Source organism: Thamnophis sirtalis, unplaced genomic scaffold (genome assembly GCF_051295495.1).
Source record: "Thamnophis sirtalis isolate CommonGarterSnake01/CBP01778 unplaced genomic scaffold, rThaSir2_p1.2 scaffold_4, whole genome shotgun sequence".
NCBI lineage: Eukaryota > Metazoa > Chordata > Lepidosauria > Squamata > Natricidae > Thamnophis > Thamnophis sirtalis.
Genome location: NW_028261384.1, coordinates 64,562,712 through 64,585,440, shown reverse-complemented (window position 1 = coordinate 64,585,440; position 22,729 = coordinate 64,562,712). Strand labels below are relative to the sequence as shown.

The following is a 22,729-nucleotide window of genomic DNA, read 5'->3' as shown; positions in this document are numbered from 1 at the left end:
ATGGAATGGACAGTGATACTGAGGAGAGGGTGACACCTAGTGGAGTATAAATTTGAACAGTGAAGACTGATGCAAGAGAAATAACTGTGACACAAGCTGGACTATATATATATATATATATATATATGTATGTATGTATGTATGTATGTATGTATGTATGTATGTATGTATGTATGTATATAGTGCAGCTTGTGTCACAGTTACTTCTCTTGCATCAGTCTTCACTGTTCAAATTTATACTCCACTAGGTGTCACCCTCTCCTCAGTATGTTTGTGGGTGTATGTATGTACGTATGTATGTGTGTGTGTGTATATATATGTGTGTGTGTGTGTGTGTGTTTTATTATTATTTGTGCTGATAAATAAATAAAGGGAGACTAGTATAGATCTATTTGAAGCTATTTAGCTCTCATCAGCTAGCCATACCCTTACTGGGATTTGAATCTGGGCTATATTACATACTAGGCAAAGATCTTAGCCATTAGGCCACAGGCTCTTATCCGTTATCAGCGAAGCCAGGGTGAAAGATATCTATTAGATTTTTACAACCCCTGGTAAGCCCCAATTATGGGAGGAAGCTAACTGCTTCCATCATCTGTCAATCGGCTCGTCACAAGAGAGCTAAATAGCTTGAAATAGATCTATACTAGTCTCCCTTTATTTATTTATCAGCACAAATAATAATAATAAAAAACACAAATATAACAAAGGCAACAGTAAAAATATTGGGTTTCTGTCGTGATGGACTCTTGTGACGAGCCAATTGACAGATGATGGAAGCAGTTAGCTTCCTCCCATAATTGGGGCTTACCAGGGGTTGTAAAAATCTATCTATCTATCTGTCTGTCTGTCTGTCTGTCTGTCTGTCTGTCTGTCTGTCTGTCTGTCTGTCTATCTATCTATCTATCTATCTATCTATCTATCTATCTATCTATCTATCTATCTATCTATCTATACACACACACACACACACACACACACACACACACACACACACACCAGAAGCAATAAAAAACACCCCATCTAAAGATGGACCAGGAAATAACAGTTATCTTGATAAACGTGAATGGACTGAATGCACCAAAACAAAAAACAAAAAACCCCCCAACCTGCAGATGTTTAACAAACTGAGGAAGCTGATGGCGGATATAACCTGTATACAGGACGTGCACATTAAAAGGGAGCATATTAATTTATTGGAAAACAAAAACTTAGGGAAATTATATACAGCATTGGCAAATAAAAAAAAGTGGGATAGCAGTTTATATAAAGGAAAAAATAAACTCCAAAGCTGTCTACTCTGATGAAGAAGGCAGGATTCTAATGATTGAATTAGAGATAACAGAAAATCCGATATTATTAATAGCGATATATGCACCAAATCAGAAGCAAGAGGAATTCTATAGGAAACTACACAAAATAAATGAACTAGAATATGAAAATATTTGCTTAATTGGGGATTATAACGCAATAGTGGATAAAAAATGGACTATGAAACCAGAAGAAAAAAAATGTTACCTAAATCCTTTTTTGAGATGGCAATGGAATATAAACTACATGATATTTGGAGAGAAAGGCACAAAACAAGAAAGCAATATACCTTTTATTCGAACCCCCCACTAGTCCTTATCAAGAATTGACATGGTCTGGATATCATCTGGACTATGTAATCAATTAGAGGAAATTGAAATTGAAGCAAATGAATGGGCAGATCATAACCCAATAAAATTAAGATGGAAAGGCCAAAAAAGAAGAAAAAGATGAATGATGAAGTCAAATATTGTAAATGAAATAGAATATATTCAAATGCTGGAGAAAGAATTAAAACTATTCTTTAGAATAAATAAAAAAGAAGACACCTCAATTCAAATTCTCTAGGATACTATGAAAGCATACACAAGAGGCCTCACGATCGCCTACATTGCAAAAAAAAATTAGAAAACAAAAAGAACAACACAAATGTATGCAAAAAGAATTTAAGGAAGCCAAAGCTGAATTACAGAAAGACCCAAAGAATAAAATTAAAAAAGAAAAAAGAAAGATGATAAAACATAAGAGCAACTTAATAATGCAAAAAGAATTAGCACCAAAAATTAAAGCGGCCAAACAAAATTATTTTGAACAAGCCAACAAAGCTGGATGATTGTTGGCATACAGACTGAAGAATGAAAGAGAAAAAAAGGATGATATGCCAACTAAATGATAATGAGGAAAAAATTCAATATAAAGCAAAAGAAAAGAAGCATATTATTCATAAATATTTCACAAAACTATATGCGCAAGATAGTGTGGAGGAAACTAAGATAAAACAATATTTAAACACAGAAAAGATAACCCCAATCTCAAAAGAACAAAGGGAGACGATAGGCCAATAACATTAGCTGAAGTGGAATTAGTCCTGAAAAGCCAGAAAAATAATAAAATCCCAGGACTAGACGGAATACCGGTGGAGTTATATAAATATAATAAAATAATATTGGAAGAACTAGGAGTGGAAATGTTTAACGAAGTTTTAGAGAAGGCCAAAATGCCTGAATCATGGACGGAAGCAATAATATCATTAATCCTGAAAGAAGAAGCCAACTACAAGAAATCCAAAATTATAGACCAATTTCATTACTGAATTCCGATTATAAAATATTCACAGCAATTATGGCAGAAAAAATTAAATAGGTTTTAAATGAATGAATGCACCCAGACCATAACGGATTTTTACCTCACAGACATATTAAAAATAATACGAGAGTCATCCTAGGCATAATAGAGTATTACGAGGTGCATCCAGAAAAGCAAATGGAACTGGTTTTCCTTGACACACAAAAAGCATTCAATAATGTAATTTGGAAATTTATAATAACCTAATTAGATAGGATGAAATTCGGAGAAAAATTTACAAAAATGATAGAAAAACTTTATAACAGTCAGACTGCCAAAGTTCTGATGAACAGAGAACTAACCAAGAAGATTGAAATAAAAAAGGGAGTTAGACAGCGAAGCCCCCCTCTTTCCTTTCTGTTTATATTAACTCTGGAAATATTATTAAATGAAATCAGGAAGGATCAGGCAATAAAAGGTTTAAGACTCAAAAATGAAGAATATAAATCCCAAGCCTATGCCGGTGACTTAGTATTTGTTTTAAAAGATCCACTAGAATCCAGTCCAAAATTAATTCAAAAATTAGAAGAATATGGCAAAGTGGCGGGATGAAAAATCAATAAAAGCAAAACAAAAATGATAACCAAGAATATGACAAAAAAGCAAGAAGAGCAACTGGAATTAGCAACCAAAATGCAAATAATGAAGAAAGTGTGCAAATAATTAAGAAAGTGAAATACTTGGGGATACTAAGTATTTTAGCTAACTACTTAGCTAAAATCTCAGCAAATACCTCCCCAAAATGTTGGAAATGAATCAATACATGGAACATATTACCACTTATGACTTGTGAGAAGGCTAAAATTTTTTGGAAAAGGATCAAAAATTGGCTAGAGGCAATAACAGGAGACAAAATAGATTGGAAACCCGAAGTTTTTTTTACTAGGATCAATGAAGGAAGACAATAAAGCCCAAAAATAGTAGTTAAGGAGAATTAACACATATATATGCATCAAAGAGTTTTAAATTTACTAGAGGTAATCAGCCAATATAGCAGACAGATGAGTAAAATAAGAGAATTAAGAATGGTGAAATGCAAATGAAATATACTAGAAGGGAAAATAATATAAGGAGAATGGTATTGATTGGCAATTGCTATTAGAAAGAATAGGAAGTTCCTGTTTGTATCGTATTGTGTAAATGTGGTGTACATCTAAGTTTTGTGTATATGTATTTTGCATAAATAAATAAAAAATTAAATAAAAAAATGATTCCGAGTTTCACCAGAAAGCAGCTAAAACTGCAGAAGATTCTTTTAAAAGACCAACAAGGGAAATGCATCCCAGTGTGGGCTCTTCCAAATACAATTCAAACAATTTGAGGGGCCACTACTGCTGACCATAGTGAACAAAGACCTTCCCAGCCTGATCGGGTTGGAGTGGTTCAATGCCCTGGGTTTGGGACTGACTGGCATCAATACTATCCAATAGGATGACATAGAGCCTGTGATAACAGAATTCAGTGACATCTTCAATGAAAGCCTAGGCAAGTATAGGGGGACCCCTATTACATTTAACCTAGACCCCCAAGTAGCCCCTGTCAGACTGAAACCACAAAGAGCCCCTTTTGTTCTCTGCCCCAAAATAGATGAGCAATTAGATCAGTGGTAGTCAATCTTTTTATACCTACTGCCCACTTTTGTATCTCTGTTAGTAGTAAAATTTTCTAACCATCCACCGGTTCCACAGTAATGATGATTTATAAGGTAGGGAAGTCAATTAAATTAAAAAAAGGAAAGTGCTTCAGTATCGGACAAAATCCCTAACGCCCACCATAAAAGCTGGAATGCCTACAAGTAGGTGGTAGGGACCAGGTTGACTACCACTGAATTAGACAAACTAATTGCACAGAGGTTTTGGAGGCAGTTGATCACGCAAAGTGGGAGGCACCAATTATCACACCAATCAAGCCAGATGGCTCAGTTCATTTCTGTGCTGACTATAAATGTACAGCCAATAATGCATTGCAACAGAGTGCATATCCTGTGCCCAGTGGTACAACACCTGTTGCACTCTCAGGGCAAGGGAAAAATCTTTGCCAAACTTGATTTCGCCCAAGTAGTTGCTTGTTGACAATGCCACAGCAGAGGCACAAACAATTGTAACACACACAGGGGTATTTAAATGCCAGAGATTGCAATTTGGGGTAAGTGTGGCCCCAAGACTTTATTATACAAAGCATAATGGAGCAGCTCCTTCAGGGCATTCAAGGTGTGTTGCCTTATTTTGATGATGTCCTCATGGCAGCAAAAGACAAGGAACAATTAATCCAGTGATAATGGATAGTCCTGAGTCAGTTTCAGGAAGCAGGGCTTAAGGTGAAGAAAGAAAAATGCCAGATAGCCATATCCCAAGTTGAATTTTTGGGATATTTAATTGTTGAGTCAGGCATTCATCCCACAAACAATAAAATAAAGGCAAGTCAAGAAGCCCCCACTCCAACCAATAAAACAGAACTTCAAGCTTTCCTAGGCTTGTTGAACTTTTACAGCATTTTCCTGCCACAGAAGGCAACAGTCGCTGAACCGCTTCACCAGTTATTGAATAAAAAGACAGAGTGGATCTGGGGACATAAAGAAGCATCTGCCTTCAAAGCCATAAAGGAATTTTTAACATCAAATTGCATTCTTATACAATTCAATGAAATCTTACCCCTCACATTAACCTGTGATGCTTCCCCTTTTGGCATTAGAGCTGTCCTTAGCCACTGGCTGCCAAATGTTACTGTTTGGCAGCCAGTAAGGTGTCAATTACCTTTTACTCAAAGATGTTGTCAAAAACCTAATGAAACTACAGCCAGCTGGATAAGGAAGTGCTGGCTGCAGTAGCAAGGGTCAAGCATCTCCACAAGTATCTATATAGAAGGGAGTTCGAATTAATCACAGATCACAAACTGCTACTCGCAGGAAACCAACCACAAACATATTGTCACCCAAAATGACCAGGTGAACTGTTTTGCTAGCCGCTTATAACTATTGCCTCATCCATCGGCTGGGCAAAACCATTGATCATGGGACACCCTCAATCAATGCCCTTTTCCAGACCTTGTTAAAGACCCAGCACCAGCCACATCCATCCTGTTAATCAAAGACTTTGTGACCGCTCCCATGACAGTGGCCAAAATCAGGAGGCAAACAGCCAAGGATAGAATTTTGGCACAAATTTTAAACTGGGTGTGGAGGGGGTAGAAGGAACAATAGGAAGTGAATTCAAGCCATTCAAAGTCAGAAATTGGAATTGTCCACCTTAAAGGATGTTTCCTATGGGGTGATAGAGTTGCGATACCACAAATATTAAGGGAATCCATACTAGAGGCAATACACATGGGTCATCCTGGCATGGTTAGAATGAAAGCATTAGTTAGGAGTTATGTTTGTTGGCCCAGGATGGATAAGGAGATAGACAAATGGGTTGCAACATGCATGCCTTGCCATGAATCCAGACCAGCACTACCTGTTGCACCCACACATGAATGGGAGGTCCTTACAGCACAGTACTGTGGGACCGGCATGAATACATATATATTTTGCAGGGCCATTTCAGGGACAAACTTTCCTCATCATGGTAGATGTCTATTCTAAGTGGCTCAAAGTAGCAATCATCATTAATACCACAGCTGAAGCAGTCATTAGGGTTTTGAGAAAATTCTTCTCCACATATGGCCTGCTGAACATTATAGTGTCAAACAATGGGCCACAATTCACAGCAAATCAATTTGAGATCTTCTTAGCAGAGCAAGGAATCTGCCATGACTTGTCAATGCCAGGGCATCCGGCTATCAATGGTCAAGCACCTAACCCTAACCCTAACCCTAACCCTAACTCTAACCCTAACCCTAACCCCCTAAACCTAATCCTAAACCTAACCCTAAACCTAACCCTTAACCTAACCCTAAACCTAACCCTAAACCTAACCCTTAACCTAACCCTAAACCTAATCCTAACCCTTACCCTTACCCTAACCCTAACCCTGACCCTAACCCTAACCCTAACCCTAACCCTAACCCTAACCCTAACCCTAACCCTAACCCTAACCCTAACCCTAACCCTAACCCTAACCCTAACCCTAACCCTAACCCTAACCCTAACCCTAACCCTAACCCTAACCCTAACCCTTAACCTAACCCTAACCCTTAACCTAACCCTAAACCTAACCCTAAAGCTAACCCTAAACCTAACCCTTACCTTAAGTTGAATCGGCTTGCTTTCAAAACGTTATTTAAAGTGCCCTTCTTTCTCCGTGCTGGCTGTTGTCGCCCTGTTGACGTCAGCAACGCGGTTTAATCGGGCATGGCTTAGTCGAGCGCGGTTTTGACGGGTCATGGGGGATTTGCATGAAAAGTTAGATAAACTACTACCATGTTTCCCTGAAAATAAGACAGGGACAAGGCAAATTGACGAACTCTGGAGATGATTAAACCATAGTTATAGGTGACAAGCAGAAACAGAACTAGGGACACTGCAAGCCAATTCAACCACACCCCAACATTAGTCTCAGGCCGGAAGGAGACTCGTAAACACTTATTTGCAGAACTAGGGATCCAGTGAGGAATCTCTGAAGATCCAGGGGTCCAGGGAATAGTTGGGGAAGAAGTTAAGCCAACAGAACCAGCCATGCCACAAGAAAACTTCGAGGCATTTCTGCAGGATGAAGTGGGAGGGGCAAAAGACCTGCCTACTCAGACCACTGCTGCTGAGCCAAATGAGCTGTGCAGGTCCAGATGCACCTACCATAATCCTTCCTATCTATGGGACTATGACCTCTGAATGAAAATGATTGAGTAACGCATGGTTCAGGAGGAAAGGGGTGTTGAATATTCAAATAACAGTGAAGCGAATGTAGGGCTTCACTCAGAATGTAGGGCTTCACTCATTGGTTCATTTCCCCGGTGGAAGAAATGAATGAGTGTCAGTGGCTGAAATGTTGGACAGCTCCCTGTTAAAGGCACTGCTTTCTTAGTGTTATTTTCTGGAGTGGAAATAAAGGATATTTCTCTCAACGGAGCCTCCTGTCTCTTCACTCATACCCCCTATCTAACAGTAAACATCTGGTTTTGATGGAGCAAGTTAGCATTCACATTGCATGCACACATTCTTCCAGTTACCAAGAAAGTTGGGGAAGAAATATATTTCTTGTTTAAATGGTTACTGTTTTGAGCTTGAATAAAAGGAAATTAAGTTGAAACCAATTTCAGCTATGAAATATACTGCATGATCCTGCAGAGATTTTTCATAATGAATTTCCATACAAGACTAATATCATGCAATGAAAAATGAAGCATTCCTTTTCATTTGTTAAAAACATAAAATACAAAATAAGAATAGTAATAATTTTTCTGTTAATCCCATTATTACTGCCTTCTAGCCACTTCCTAGAATAGATATGACCTTAATGTTAATGAAGTTTGCCTCTGAATAAAAATGGTTGTATGGATTATTTTTTTTTACTATAATCTGGCAATTTGATTTATTCCACAGCATTTTGAGGGAAAGGGACAATAGTAATAATAATAAAAACAAGTTTAATCAATGGACTGTGCTTTTCATGAAATACCATAGAATAATTTATCTATGGAGATTCTCAGTCATTCAGATCAGGTTGTTCCAAAGATGATTTTTTTAGAAAGGCAACTGAAATTGAAGATGTTTCACTTCTCATTCAAGAAGCTTCTTAGAATAATTTATTAAATGCATATGAAGTGGGGGGAAACCTCTCTGGCCTGAAAGAATTAAAATGGAATTTGGTTTTCTCATCCATTTCTTACAAAATAATAAATACTAAAAATGAATAATTTGGTACTGCACAATAATATTTTTAGCTATTACTAGAAGAATAAAATCAATCTTCGCATATAAGAATTGGCTTTTTTGCTTTATAGGTCAGATACAGCCATTCTATACAATGATCGGTCTGTGTTAGAAAATCATCATCTAAGTGCAGCATTTCAACTTTTGCAAGATGATGAGGAGATGAACATTTTGTCTAACCTCTCCAAAGATGATTGGAGGTAAGAATGCTGGTTGACCGTAATGCTTGTCAACATGATTGTTCTGTATTAAACATAATGAAAATCTTGATTCATGAGCACATAGCAGAAGATAGTTGCTTAGCAGTTAATGTGAGAAGCTGTTGAGAGGAAATGTGTGCTGAAGTAATTCAACTGAAATATGCATTATTTTAAAGAATGCCATAACAATGTGCCACCTGGTAGGGTTGCTGTTGCCAAAGAATGATAGGAAAACAAAAATAGTACAAAAAAATTACATCTGATCAATGAGGTAAAATGTTCAATTCTCCCAAACAATATTAGTTCCCAAAGTTTGTTAATTATTTCCCAAAAGTGCAATGTATTTCAAGAAGAAATACATCTTCAGCACCCGTAAGTAAAAAACAATATGATCAAACATGCAAAACTGTATATTTTCTCATATTAGTTTACATGGAAGGCAAAGAAAAACTTCTGTAAGTTTCAGAACTTACTGCACTCATGTTTAAAAACTCATGTTTTTAAACAAGTGCAGTAAGTTCTGAAACTTACAGAATTTGTTTGTTTCTTTATATAGACTTTTAAAATATAAATCTCCATTAAAATACTTCTGTGACAATCATGCTTAGTTGTTTTTTAGCTGCTTTTAAAGCTGAAAATAGGCTAGATCACTGGTGTCAAACTAAATTTCATTGAGGGCCACATCAGGGTTGCATTTGACTTTGGGGGGACCGGGGGGCCATGGCCAGGGTGGGCATGACCAACATAACATCACTGGTGTTGGGGAGCGCCTATGGAGGCCTGAGCTCTCTGCCAGCTTCCGTGCTCCGTATGTATGTATGTATGTATGTATGTATGTATGTATGTATGTATGTATGTATGTATGTATTGAATACATGAACAGTGTGGCAGCTGGGTATTGTTAGTTTTGGTACCAAATAATAGTAATGATATTGATAATTTTAGTAATCTTAGTTACATTAATCATATTCACATCATTATAGTAACATTATACATAATACACTCAACTTTCAACTTCTGATCCTTTCCTTTACATACTGATTTTGGAATATAGAAATATGCATAATAATATTTTTCCCCTTTCTAATTTCTACTTTTATTCTAAATCTTAATAAAACAAATCTTATATTAGTAGGTATTCTATTTCTATCCACCATCTGTTGCCCATTTTAATATTTCAATTCTTGTTGATTTTTGGAATGTTTTCCATACTTCTCCCTTGGGATTTTGTATAAAATACATTAATCAAACTCATATCATTATAGTAACATTATGATTAAAGTTGTTAGCATTGTAGGATTTGCACAACCATGTATATAATCCTTCATCATTTAATTATTCAATGTTTTAATACACATTAATAACCATAAAGACACTATTTAAATATACATAATACCATCATATTTCAACTTTTGATCTATTAATCTACATTCTAATTTTAAAGTATTATATAAGAATTTATCTACCAATATTTTCCCTCTGTCTAATTTCTACCTCTATTCTAAATCTTATTAGCACAAATTATATATTAATAGGTGTTCTATTTCTAGCATCTCTTGCTTATTTTAGTATTTCAATTCTTGTTAATTTTTTGGCATTCTTTCCATTCTCCTCCCTTGATGCTTTGTATCGCCATACATCATTCATATTTAATCTAAGTATTCCCTGTGTTTTTACCTCTATCTCTCACTGCCAAACCTTCTCTACATCTATCAGTATCTCTATCTTCATTTTAGGAAAGTCTTTTTGTTTATCCAATTCTATTTTTTGATCTCTTAATGTGTAATCTGCCTGGTCCAATTGATCCATTTTGATTATCTCTCCCTTCTCCTTGTCTTTTTGATTCATTTATTGTTTTATCAGCTCTATCCTTTCCTCTGTTTTTTTTTCTATTTTCTCTTCTATTTCCAGGGTTACTTATTCATTTTTCATTGTCATTTGCTGAACTTTTTCTGATCTCATAACTATATCAAATCCTTTATCTCCCTGTGATTCTTTGTTATGGTTACATGAATACTTTGAAACATCAATAATATTTCTTTTTGAAAGATACTTATTTTTCCCTGTAGAAGCATTTTGTCTTATTTTAATAAATGGCAAAGTTACTGTATAATCTACCAAGGTCCTAAACTCTCAGTTGTCTGTAACACCAAAAAGCCAGCATTAAAACAATTCTCTTAGTCCAAAAATCATTCCCCAGGATGCACTGTATTTATCAAACAAAATGTCAGCATTCCAAGTATCATGTAGAATTAAATCAGAGTCCAAGGCAAAACGATCCTTTTTGTTCCAATTTAATAAAGCAGACATCTTAGGCACATCTGTGTTAATCCCAATACTGGAAATGACATCAGAATTCCACCCAGTTAAAAGTTCATGATCTTGTCCCCACACTCACAATCCATCACATGGTCCAATCTTCAGCCACACTGGCATCCAGCTGCTTCCGGTTAGGTATACTGGTGCAGAGATAAAGGATGACCTGGCTTCTAGTAAAGAATGAAAAACAATACATTCCACAATCTCAGTCCTGTCTATTCCCCCCTCCCATCAACTATATTAAAGAAACAGCATAATGAAATAAGAGAAAGTGTGGCAGGCCAAAATTCTAAAAGGAATATAAATGCAGGCCTGACACAAAGTTTATTTATTTATTTTTTGTTACATATTTTAACTTTTTTTGTGAACAAAGTGTTGTCCTGGTTCTCCCCCTTTACATCTTCTATTATGCATATTACATTATATTTCCATTTTACATTTCAGTTGTCTTATTTTTATTCCATATTCTCCAGCTTAATTTAATTTTTTTCTTAATATATAAACAATATCCTTTTTCCTCTCAAAGTTAATTAAATTCAACATATCATTTCCATCTATTATTCTGTTTTACTATTAATAATACATATCCTCAGGTTTAATTTTATATAGTAAACATTTCATTTAATTAGTTATCCACAAGTAGTAATTTTAATCTATATCCCACACATTTTTTTGAATATATACCATTGGCTATATTTATTAAGCTTCATTTTATTCTGCTATTAAATCCTTTTCTTTCTTTCCTCCTTTCAACCATTTTCTCTTAGTTTCTCAGAAACTTCATTTATCTCTTACTCTCTTCTTTTCAACCATTTGCCTAATTTTTCCTTTTCTTTTCTTGATCTTAAAATTCCTGTATTTTCCATTTCCAATCTTTTTTCTCTTTTTTAATTTTGTTGTTTCAGTATCTCTCCCCAATTTCCTCTATTCTTTCCCCATTGATCCCACCTTTTGGGGGGCCATTTCTCCCCTTTCTCCTTTGGGTACTTAAGTGTGAATCCCTGTATAATCATCTACTTTTTTTCTTTTTCAATATCTTCTTCTATAATAACTGCCTGATCTCCATACAATCCCTTTTCTTTCTCCTTTTCTCCTTCTTCTTGTTCTAAGTGTTCCCTCTGAGTTTTCACTGTTTTTTCCATGTAGCATTTCACGTGCATTTTTTTAAACATATCAAGTATTTTATTATACATCCAAGCTTCCATGTTATATGTTTAATTAGTTTAACAATTTTTAAAACTTTCTCTATTATATCATTTAAAACTTAGAATTCTTTTTTCCGTTTTCTTATTTCCAATTTCTAAGTCCACTTCCACTTTTTATTTGCTTTTTATCTTCCACCAAAACAGTAAGTCCAGTCCAAAATTCTGTTGCAAAAACATATCGTCTTTGTTGATTCTCACAGCTTCAAAGTATCTAGTTGCTAAATTCTGCTCCGGGCTCTTTTTACTCCAAATTAAAAGTTTCTTTACCTTGGATTGATAACTTTTTCACCCAGGTCCAGCACTTTGTTCCAACGCTTCTCCTGCTCATATGGCTTGGCCCGGAAGCCCCAACTTTAAAGCGGCCATTAAAGCTGCTGCCACTTCCACTATTGGTTTGAAGAGTTTTATCATGGACCTTTCAAGGAGCTTGCCAGTTCCTCTTTGGTCTGCAAGATGTCTCTTCTTTTCCACCTGTTCCTCCAGAACAGACCCTAACCCAAGAGTTCCTAACAGTGGGTGTCCAGCTGGATTTTCACAGAGCCCATCAGAGCTCCGCTATTTCCCAGCTGTTCCTGTTGCTGCATTTCCAGGATGCACAGTATTTATCATTCTTTGTAGACCTCCCCCAGTCAGTTTGCTTCTTCCAAGTTTCCCAATAAGTCTCTTTTCCCCCCTTTAATTTTCCTTCTTTTTCCTCTTTATAAAATTATCAGACATCATTTATGGTCCTACATGGTCCAACAGGTTTTGTCATTTCTTCATAAGCTGGGTATTCATCTATTTAGTTTCAAAGATAATTCCAGGTGTTTGTAAGCTAGTAATCTTCAAAAGTCTCATTTTTTTCCTTTTTAGCCATGAAGCAAATAGATATCAAACATTATGCAAAGAAAAAAAAAGAAAGCAAAACAGTCTCCCAGACGTTACTTCAAGGACATTTCCAGACTTGTGAAAATATAGTGTAGTTTCTTTCATATACCAAAAGATGGCCTAGGTTTTCAATGTTATACCCAGTGGTCAGATTCAGCTGGTTCAGTCCTGTTTGGGCAAACCAGTAGTAAAAAATCTGCATGGCCCTGCCCTACCCATCCTACCCACCTTGTCCTGCCCAGTTGCTCCCCATCTTGCCCATGCTCCTAGCATATCTGCTGCTGCTCTCTGTCTGGCTCCCTCACTTGCCTCAACCACATGGTCTCTGGTGACCAGTCAGCTTGCCTGCCTTCGGCTGCATCCCACACGGCATCTTCGTGCTACTAAGCTGAGCTGCCCGGATCTGCCTGGCAACCTGGGTGAGCCTGCAAGCAGCAGGACCTGAATTCTGGCCTAGCTGCCCCCCCCCCATGTGGCCCAGCCAGCTTGCCTGCCTCTGTGCCTTGCCTGTTTGCCTGCCTTTGCTGCAGCTTACCATGCTGGCAATGCAGCCTATTTGCCCTTTGCCTCAGAGGGAGGATACACCAATTTTGACCTTTCCTGGGACCTCTGCATTCATGCCGCCTCTTCGCCTTTTGCCTTGGATTGGGGGACGCACCAGTCCCTGGCCCTGGTCTTTCCTGGGGCCTCCACCTGCATGCCACCCACTCATTCTTCACCATTTCCCACCCACTGCTCTGCTTGCTCCCACCAGTTTCCACCATGGTATCACCCTCACTTACCTCCACCCTGTTTCCCCTCTTTCAGAGGTCCCTTGCTCATTCTCTCCACTTCTTGCCCATGACCAGCTCTTTTTTCATCCTGCAACTGTACTTTTCTCCTGTAGCTAGTGGCAGAGGGGAAGGCAAGCCAGGGAAGGCAAGCCTTCTCTGCTTGGGTCCCCACCAGCCTGCATCTTGCTGCCCCTGGATTCTCCTCAGCTGCTGGGCCTTACCTGCTTGGAGGGGGATTCTCACCAGAGTGGATCTTCCTTCCCCACCATCAGCCTTACCTTCCAGCCCATGTGGCTTGCATCATTCACACAGTGGTAGCCTGTGCTTGGCCAAAGTGCTTGGCCCAGTGAGGGTGGGTGGCTGGCAGAGGGGTGATGCAGATGTCATAGCCTGATGCTCCCTGGTCCCCCCCACACACACTTCGGCAGGCGAACCCCAGCAGCTGCAGAGAATTCAGGCAGGGGATGAGATGCAGGCAGGTAGGGAGCTGAGCAGAGATGGCTCAGCCTTGACTAACTTGCCTTTCCTCAAATGTTCTTAAAAATACAGAGTTTCCCAGCATTCCTTTATGAACCTTCAATATGTAAACTGTGGTTACTCATCCAAAAATGAAACCTGTTTATCTGGAACTTCAAAATTTGCTGTTTGCTAGGAAGATGTGTAGCTAAAAGTCAGTCCACATTTAGTATACATCTAATTTCTTCATAACCAAACAAAAGTGTATTTTATGTGCATTTCACACCCTTTGCTCACTGGGTCTGGATGTCACAAAGCAAAGCCCACTTTTTTTAATTAACTCCCATGCCCCGTTTTGACTGGCAGAGTGCTGCAGGAGGCTGAATGCTGTCACACCACCAGCCCACACCCACTCAGCCAGTCATTAGGGCACAGAACCGGTTGTTAAAAAATTTGCAGTCCACCATTGCTCCAAGGTACCTTTTGATTCTAAAGTCCCCAAAACAAGGGAATTTACTTAAAAAGTGTGTGTGTGTGTGTGTGTGTGTGTGTGTGTTTCTTAGGAATAATGGAATAACAGAGTTGAAAGGGACTTTTGAGATTTTCTAGTCCAACCTCCTGCTCAGACAGGAAAACTGAGGATGCCAAAATCTGACTGGAGGGCCTGGGAAAGTTGTCAGAATAACAGAATAACATTTAGAAGGGACTTTGGTGGGAGGACCCTATATCATTTCAGAGAAATGGCTGTCCAGTTTTTTCTTAAAAACTTCCAGTGATAGAGCACCCAGAACATCTGGAGACAAGTAGTTCCACTAGTTAATTGTTCTCACTATCAGGAAGTTTCTCCTTAGTTTTAGGTTGTTTCTCTCTTTGTTCAGTTTCCATCTATTGTTTCTTGTTTTGCTTTCTGCTTCTTTGGAAAATATATTACCCCCCCTTCTTTGTGGCAGTCCCTCAAAAGCCTGTTTTGTGATCTGTCTATCACTCTCTTGGGCTAAGCATGTGAGCCATTTCCTTGTTTCAATGGTCCATGAAAGTACATCAATAGTATGTAGATGCAGATAATAAAGTCGAAAAAAGGGGAACAACATTTTTACAGAACCATAGATATGTTGAGGCCAGGTGTAATGAGGAGTCGCTGGAAGGGGTGAATGAGATGCCTCTCGATGTAAGTGATGATGAGTTGGCCATGCCCACCCAGTCACGTCTACCCAATCACATCCACCCAATCACATGCCCACCTAGCCATGCCTACCTAGCCATGCCCACCTAGCCATGCCCACCTAGCCATGCCCACCAAGCCACGCCAACAGTACCAGTAGTAAAAAATTTGAATCCCACCACTGGTTATATCACTGGTTATATCCAATTTAAAAGCTAAAAATCTATTTCTGATTTTGTTCAAGCAAAAGATTTTGTTTTTCCCAAAAATCAACCAAATGTTTTCAGTATTTTAAAATGCCTTTTCAAAATATTACCAATAAAGTATTCAAATCCAGTCTTTCTATATTTTAAAGAATTTTCTATCCTCTCTTAGGTTCTTTCTTTCAGGTCTGTAATCTTTCTCTAGCTATTTGTTCACCATTTTTTACCACTTTAGAGAGTCTATCTTTTCAGAGTTTCTTTTCTTTGGGGTTAATCTCTAGTATAGAAGTTGAAAATACCTCACCCAGATCCAGTCCACTATTCACACATCGCTCCAGCAGATTTCTTTCTTCGGTTGTCCCAGCTTCATGGCAGCCATAATGGCTACTTCTCTTCTTCGTTGTAGGATGGGAAGGTAAGCCTTGGATCAAGCAGGAGAGTTGCTACTCTCCACGACATGCAAGGCACCCCTCCTTTTTGTCACTCCTTCAGGGTGACTTTAGCCTTTAAGGGCCCCTCAACAAGGACAGTTCAGTGGAGTCCCACTATACTGAGATATAGTGGTTGGCTCAGAGATACCAATGGCCTATATGAATAAATGAGGCCCTGGTCTAATATCATAACCATCATATGGTTCCCCAATCAATCCTGTTATGGATTATATTGGCTGCTGCTGCTGTTTCTTCATCTCTTCATCCATAGGGCTATGTTGTTGGACTATAATGAGTGATCCCTGCAACAGAATAACAGTCAACCAAATAATGTATGTTTGTGTTCTTGTAGGAATGATTTTGTCTGCTTAGTGTCATATTCTGCTTGATGATTCTAGAAAGCGGCATTTCCCAGAAGAGGTGTCCTAAAGTCAGAAAATCACTTTATTATCTCCTGGCATATGACAAAATTGTACATACCTCCCTTCCCAGAAGCCCTGGTAAAAAAGATAACATGAAGGACTGAGTGACACACATGGGAATGAAGACTAATAATGTCATAAATAATGTTCAGGCTGAGAAAGAAAAACAAGTGTTTCTTATAAATTGCTTTTTCTCATTCTCTCCTCATTCTTTTCTGTTCTGGATATCTGCCAATAGAGAGTTCAGGACTCTAGTGATTGAGATGGTGCTGGCTACAGATATGTCCTGTCATTTTCAGCAAATCAAAGCCATGAAGAATGCATTGCAGCAGCCAGAAGGGTAAGATACTTTCTGATACTGTGGAGAGGAAAGATCTCTACTATAGCTGTTACTTTGCCACCTTATTACATGAGCCTTAAAAACACCTTGCTGAAAAACAACATCAGCAGCAGCAACAACATTATTTGTTACTTGGAACTATTTCTTTTTCCAGTGATTGGATTCACATGCAGTTGCATCATTTCAGAAGAGCAAGGATATACTTCTGATTGTTATCACTGATAGATCAACTAAACCCAGCTTTACTGCTTACTAATTAATGTAATATACTGCATATCGGATTGCCCTGGTAGAATGTTTGTGGGAGACAAATGTCTGGAATACATTAGCCAATATTAGTTACACTAAATTATATTTATTACAGGGTCAATTCACTATATACTTATATACTTATTACAGGGCCAAGTACTGATATTAACTGGTTTGGATCCAGTTTATTTAAATTGAATCCATCTGCACCCAAATTCTAATCAAATTTTAATATCAGAAATGGAGCATTGTTCACTAGTAGGAGTTACAAGATAGATGAGTACCAAAGCAGAGTCTCTTTGGAATTCTTCCTGTAGCAATTAAAAGGTTTATTTAAATCTGTGTGTTCCTTGAACTAAGAATTTATATCTTATAGCTACTATTTTTTCTTTTTTTTTTTGTTTTGTTTTAAAGATCTGCATGTTGAATATTCTTTTTAGGGTTGGGCTCCTAATTAAATTGAATCCAGTTTGTAAAGATTTCATTATGAGGAATGGACTATATGAGTACCATTTAAACATTAAACTTAATTTTGTTCTATTGGGGCATACAAAACTTCTCTTCCACCAAAATCACAAATTAACAGCTAAGTCTTTTCCTATTGAAGAAGATTGTACAGGAGAGGCAATAAAGGCTAGAAAAAGGCAAAAATGGTTAAGTTCAAAGACCAACCTTGAATTATGACTATGCTTTGGTTGCAACTTCACAAGCTATTGTTCATTAGCTTATTATCAGCATACCTTGGTTAGCAGTCTTTTAAAAAAAATCTGTTTATTTAGGCAATTAATTTATGCCATTATTTTGGTTTTTCAGAATTGACAAACCAAAAGCCTTATCCTTGATGTTGCACACAGCTGACATCAGTCATCCTGCCAAGGCATGGAACCTCCATCATCGCTGGACCATGTCACTGTTAGAAGAATTTTTCAGACAGGTAACATGAAGAATTCATTTGTGTTGATCATGACAAGCTGAGGAATGTGTTTAGAAAGCTGAGAGTCCTAGAAATTTATTACACAACTATATTATATATGATGCTTAATATTATTACTGTAGATGGTTGAATATTCCACTCAGACTAAACCAGAAATAAGCTAATTCCTTCTCCCATACCCATAAGTCAGTCCGTCCTTCCTTCCTTCCTTCCTTCCTTCCTTCCTTCCTTACTTACTTACTTACTTACTTACTTACTTACTTACTTACTTACTCTCTCTCTCCCTCCTTACGCTCTGAGATTCCACAGTCTTGACATAAATGCCTGTAAAAAAGAAAATTCTCATTCATTCCCTCCCTCTCCCTCTCCCTCTCCCTCTCTCTCTCCCTTCCTCATTCTCTCTGCCTTTCCCTCTCCCTGCCTCTCTCTCTAGCTGGCAATCTTATCTAACAAAATGTGTTATTAAGTGATGAGCTATGGCAGAAGTGCCAAATATGGTATCTAAGTATACATTTGGTTTATGTAGTTTTTGTTACTGAGTTTGGGGAGGTATGTTGACTGCTTCCTTGTTTTTGTGGCTTTACTGAAATTTAATTACATTTTAAAATTGTGCTAATTATTATTTTTAGAGTTATACACCTACTTGTTGATGGAAAATTAACAGAGAAAGACAATAAATAGTATTCTAACTGCCACCTCATAATGGTTGTCTCCATGTTAAAAATTGCTGCTTTTACATCTGGCTGGGAATAATGGAAAAACCATAGAAGAAAATTCCACAGATGCACACGCTTAGTTTGGCTAACAAATTTTGTTTCTGTTTTTAGTCTTTCCCCAAATATTAAGGGAAACCTGAGGCAGGGGTGATACAGCATGGGTTGCACAGGTAAACCCACCAGTGGCTGGCCAGGTTAGGTGGTCTTAATAGAATGGACCTTATAAATTCATTTTAGTTTGGCTTTTATTCCAGTGCCCTGGAGTCCCAAAGTTGACTTTTAGCTGCAGTGAACCTTCTCCCCAACTTCCTCATAAGTATTACAAATAGGGCTGAACAGTGTGGCAAGACCCTGTAAAGTGGAGGCACAGGAAGCCAGACGTGGGTGAGAGATAGAACAGAGGTAAAAAGCTGCTGACAGCTTAAGATGAAATAGGAACTTCTCTTTTTTATATTTCTCCTATGTACTTTGCTGTAACAGTGCAAGTGAACTTCCCCTTTTGAAATGTCATGCTTGTCTCGTGTATGGAAACGCCTTGAGAATGTACCGTGTGGAACACGGCATAAAAGTAGGATCCTGGGCAGAGCTCAGGTCAGTTCAGATTTTGGTGTGTGAACATGCTGAACTCGATGCATCCAATAAACCTGTTTCTCTCACTTTCGTGGTCTCAAGTCCTGCTTTTTCGTAAGTAGATTACTAACCACAATCTGCTGCAACAGGGGGAATGCTGTTTTGAGTTAAAAAAAATGAAAATCTGACTAATTAACATTCTCTAGGTAATACTCTACACAATTCAAAAATGGTTAGGCCAAATTGTATATTCTTTCCTGCATGAGAATCACAGAACATTGGGATGAGAGGAAAGACTATGAAAATGGACATTGCCAATTTCTCACATTCTTGTGATATTTTGTTCTCTCCTTCTACTTTTCAGGGTGACAAAGAAGCAGAGCTAGGCCTTCCTTTTTCCCCCCTGTGTGATCGTAAATCCACTATGGTTCCTCAGTCTCAAGTAGGTAGGTAAACACAAGATTTCCAGGGTCTGAACAGAGGTGGGTTCCTACCGGTTTGAACAGGTTTGATAGAACTTGTAGTAAAAATCGGGGTTGGCTGTTCAAACTGGTAAAAACTGCCTCCCCTGGTCATTGTTCACATCCATCAGATGGCAAGCTGACCAAAACAGGAAAGCGACTGGCTGACAAAGAAGCCTCTCAGACGCCTCTTTGAGTGCCAGAGGATTGGAGGCTTCTTTTTCACCTAGCCTCTGGCTGCAGGGCACCAAAAAGTCCTCCAGCTGGTGAGAAGAAAGCTGCACAAGCGCAAAGATGGTGGCAGAGACCGGAGATCTTTTTGGTGCCCTGCACCAGCGGCTGGGTGGAAAAGAAGCCTCTCAGCTTCCAAGTTCAGAGCAAGCTTGGTCCCTTCACAGGATCACTTTTCTCAATTCCTGAGAAAGATCAAAAGGTGCAGAGCAGCAGACTTTAAGGACAAAGCCGGCATAGCCACCTAGAAGTAAGATTTAGATTTAGATTTTATTAACATTTATAGGCCGCCCTTTTCCCTGAGGGGACTCAGGGCGGCTTACATAAAATAGGGAGGGGGGGTACAAAACAATAAACATAAAACAATACATGAGAGTAAAATAGTACACAACATTCATTCATCATCCGGGTGGGGACAAATTGTGGCCTTTATCCCCAGGCCTGACGGGATAGCCAGGTCTTAAGGGCTGTGCGGAAGGTCTGGACAGTGGTGAGGGTACGAATCTCCACGGGGAGATCGTTCCAAAGGGTCGGAGCTACTACTGAAAAGGCTCTCCTCCGTGTGGTTGCCAGTCGACACTGACTGGCAGATGGAACTCGGAGGAGGCCTAATCTATGCGATCTTATTGGTCGCAAGGAGGTAATTGGCAGGAGGCGGTCTCTCAAGTACGCAGATCCACTACCATGAAGGGCTTTATGAGTGGTAAGTAGCACCTTGAAGTGCACCCGGAGATCGACAGGTAGCCAGCGCAGCTCGCGGAGTATAGGTGTTATGTGGGCGAACCGAGGTGCACCCACAATCACTCGCGTGGCCGCATTTTGGACTAGCTGAAGTCGCCGGATGCTCTTCAAGAGAACAAACCACTGAGGGAAGGAGCCCCTGAAGCTGCTGGCATTGCAGCTGCCCCCCCTCCCTGCAGCTTGGAGCCCCAGGCAGAAGAGGTTCTTAGCTGTTATGAAGAAGCAACAGCTCTGGGTGAGCCACACCCACTTCATTCTCTTTGAGAGCCACTTTGCAAACAAGCTGCAAAAATGGAGGTGTTTTTACCTTCCCCCAGCCGCCAGGGGCACTCTGCAGACTTCAGCAAGGCTGGGGGATGGGTGCCCCCATTTTTGCAAAGAAAATGGGCCATTTTTTGCAAACTGGGGTGTTTTTTGCCTTCCCCCAGCCCTGCTGAAGCCTGCAGAGTGCACTTTGGGCCAGGGAGGACAAAACCTTTTTTCTTACTGGGTAGTTTGCAGGCGCTCCCTTAGCTCCAGCAAGGCTGGAGCCCCCTCCCCCTCAAAACTTTTCACCACTATTTCGGTGGGCATGGCTTGGTGAGGCAATCATGTGACTGAGTGTGTGAGAGTGATGTCAAGTTGGCCATGCTCACTCAGTCACATGCAACCCCCCCCCCATTTAGCTATACCCACCAAACTGGTAAAACGTTTTGAAACCCACCCCTCGTCTGAAACTGATAATATATGAACAGATTTGTGTCTGATGTGAAAAAAATGTGGTATATATGTTGCTCACATTGTTTGGGCTGTCAAAGATGACATTCTGCTATATCAACCTGGAAGGAGTTTACAAGTGCTAAAACTTTTCAGCACCTTGGTTGAAAGAATAATAGAGAAATGTCAATGCAATGAGAGTTCATGGAACAAACTTTCAAACCATGAATAAACTAATCTAACAGTAAAAGATTAGATTAGTAGTTATAGAAATACCAGAGGTGTTAAGGCACAGGGAACTGGAGCCAGCTGAGATTTTTTTCACAGTTAACATTTTTTATAATAAAATTGGTATTGGTATTGGTATTGAGTTTATTTATATGCCACCCTTTTCCCTGGGGGGACTCAGGGCAGCTCACAACTTAAAAAGGGGAGGGGGGAGAAAGACAAACTTTTAGACATATAAGACAATACATAATTAAAAACACAACATTCATACCATTCGGGCGGGTTACAATCTTAGTCCCAGGCCTGACGGGATAGCCAGATTCTGAGGGCTGTGGGGAAGGTCTGGAGGGTGGTGAGGGTCCGAATCTCCACGGGGAGATCGTTCCATAGGGTCGGAGCTGCTACCGAGAAGGCTCTCCTCCGCGTGGTTGCCAGTCGGCACTCACCGGCAGATGGAACTCGGAGGAGGCCTAATCGGTGAGATCTAATAGGTTGCGTGGAGGTAATTGGCAGTAGGCGGTCTCTCAAGTACCCAGATCCACTACCATGAAGGGCTTTATGGGTGACAAGTAGCACCTTGAAGCGTACCCGGAGATCGACAGGTAGCCAGTGCAGCTCGCGGAGGATAGGTGTAATACTAAAATAGTTATAAAGTAGAAAATGCAAAGTATATAGGAAAGCAGTGGGGAGGAAACCCTAACCCTAAAAGAGGGTGAAAATTGTCCACCCACTGGCCTCCACCTTTTGGCCTCTGCCTCCCAGCAAATTGCCTTCTTACAGCAAACAAGGTTGCAAGGTGGTTTTGCTATACACACAAAGTATAGTATGAAGTATATACCCAATATTGTTTTTTTCTTTTTAAAAATTTGGTTTTGTAAAATTATTTTTTAAAATTTCCCTTCATGGGCTCCTTTGAGCACCATGGGCCCTGGAACAATGTACTGGCTGCACCCCCCCCCTCTCGTCAGGTCTGATTTCAGACCAGCCTGATTAGCCCATGCAGCTGCTTGTCAGTTGGATTGGCCTCCTGATGATCAGCTATTCAGGCTGCAGGGATTGCATAG

At 39.2% G+C, this 22,729-nt stretch overlaps 1 protein-coding gene across 1 annotated transcript in view; it reads left to right on the top strand.

The window, feature by feature from the left end:
• Positions 1-22,729, top strand: part of PDE1C (phosphodiesterase 1C) — a 477,912-nt gene that overhangs the window by 384,663 nt on the left and 70,520 nt on the right. Inside the window, exons 10-13 of the mRNA XM_087714401.1 lie at positions 8,533-8,661; positions 16,738-16,839; positions 17,902-18,022; positions 19,673-19,754. Of these exons, the coding sequence (XP_087570527.1) occupies positions 8,533-8,661; positions 16,738-16,839; positions 17,902-18,022; positions 19,673-19,754 (434 nt within the window). The remainder of the gene's footprint in view (positions 1-8,532; positions 8,662-16,737; positions 16,840-17,901; positions 18,023-19,672; positions 19,755-22,729) is intronic.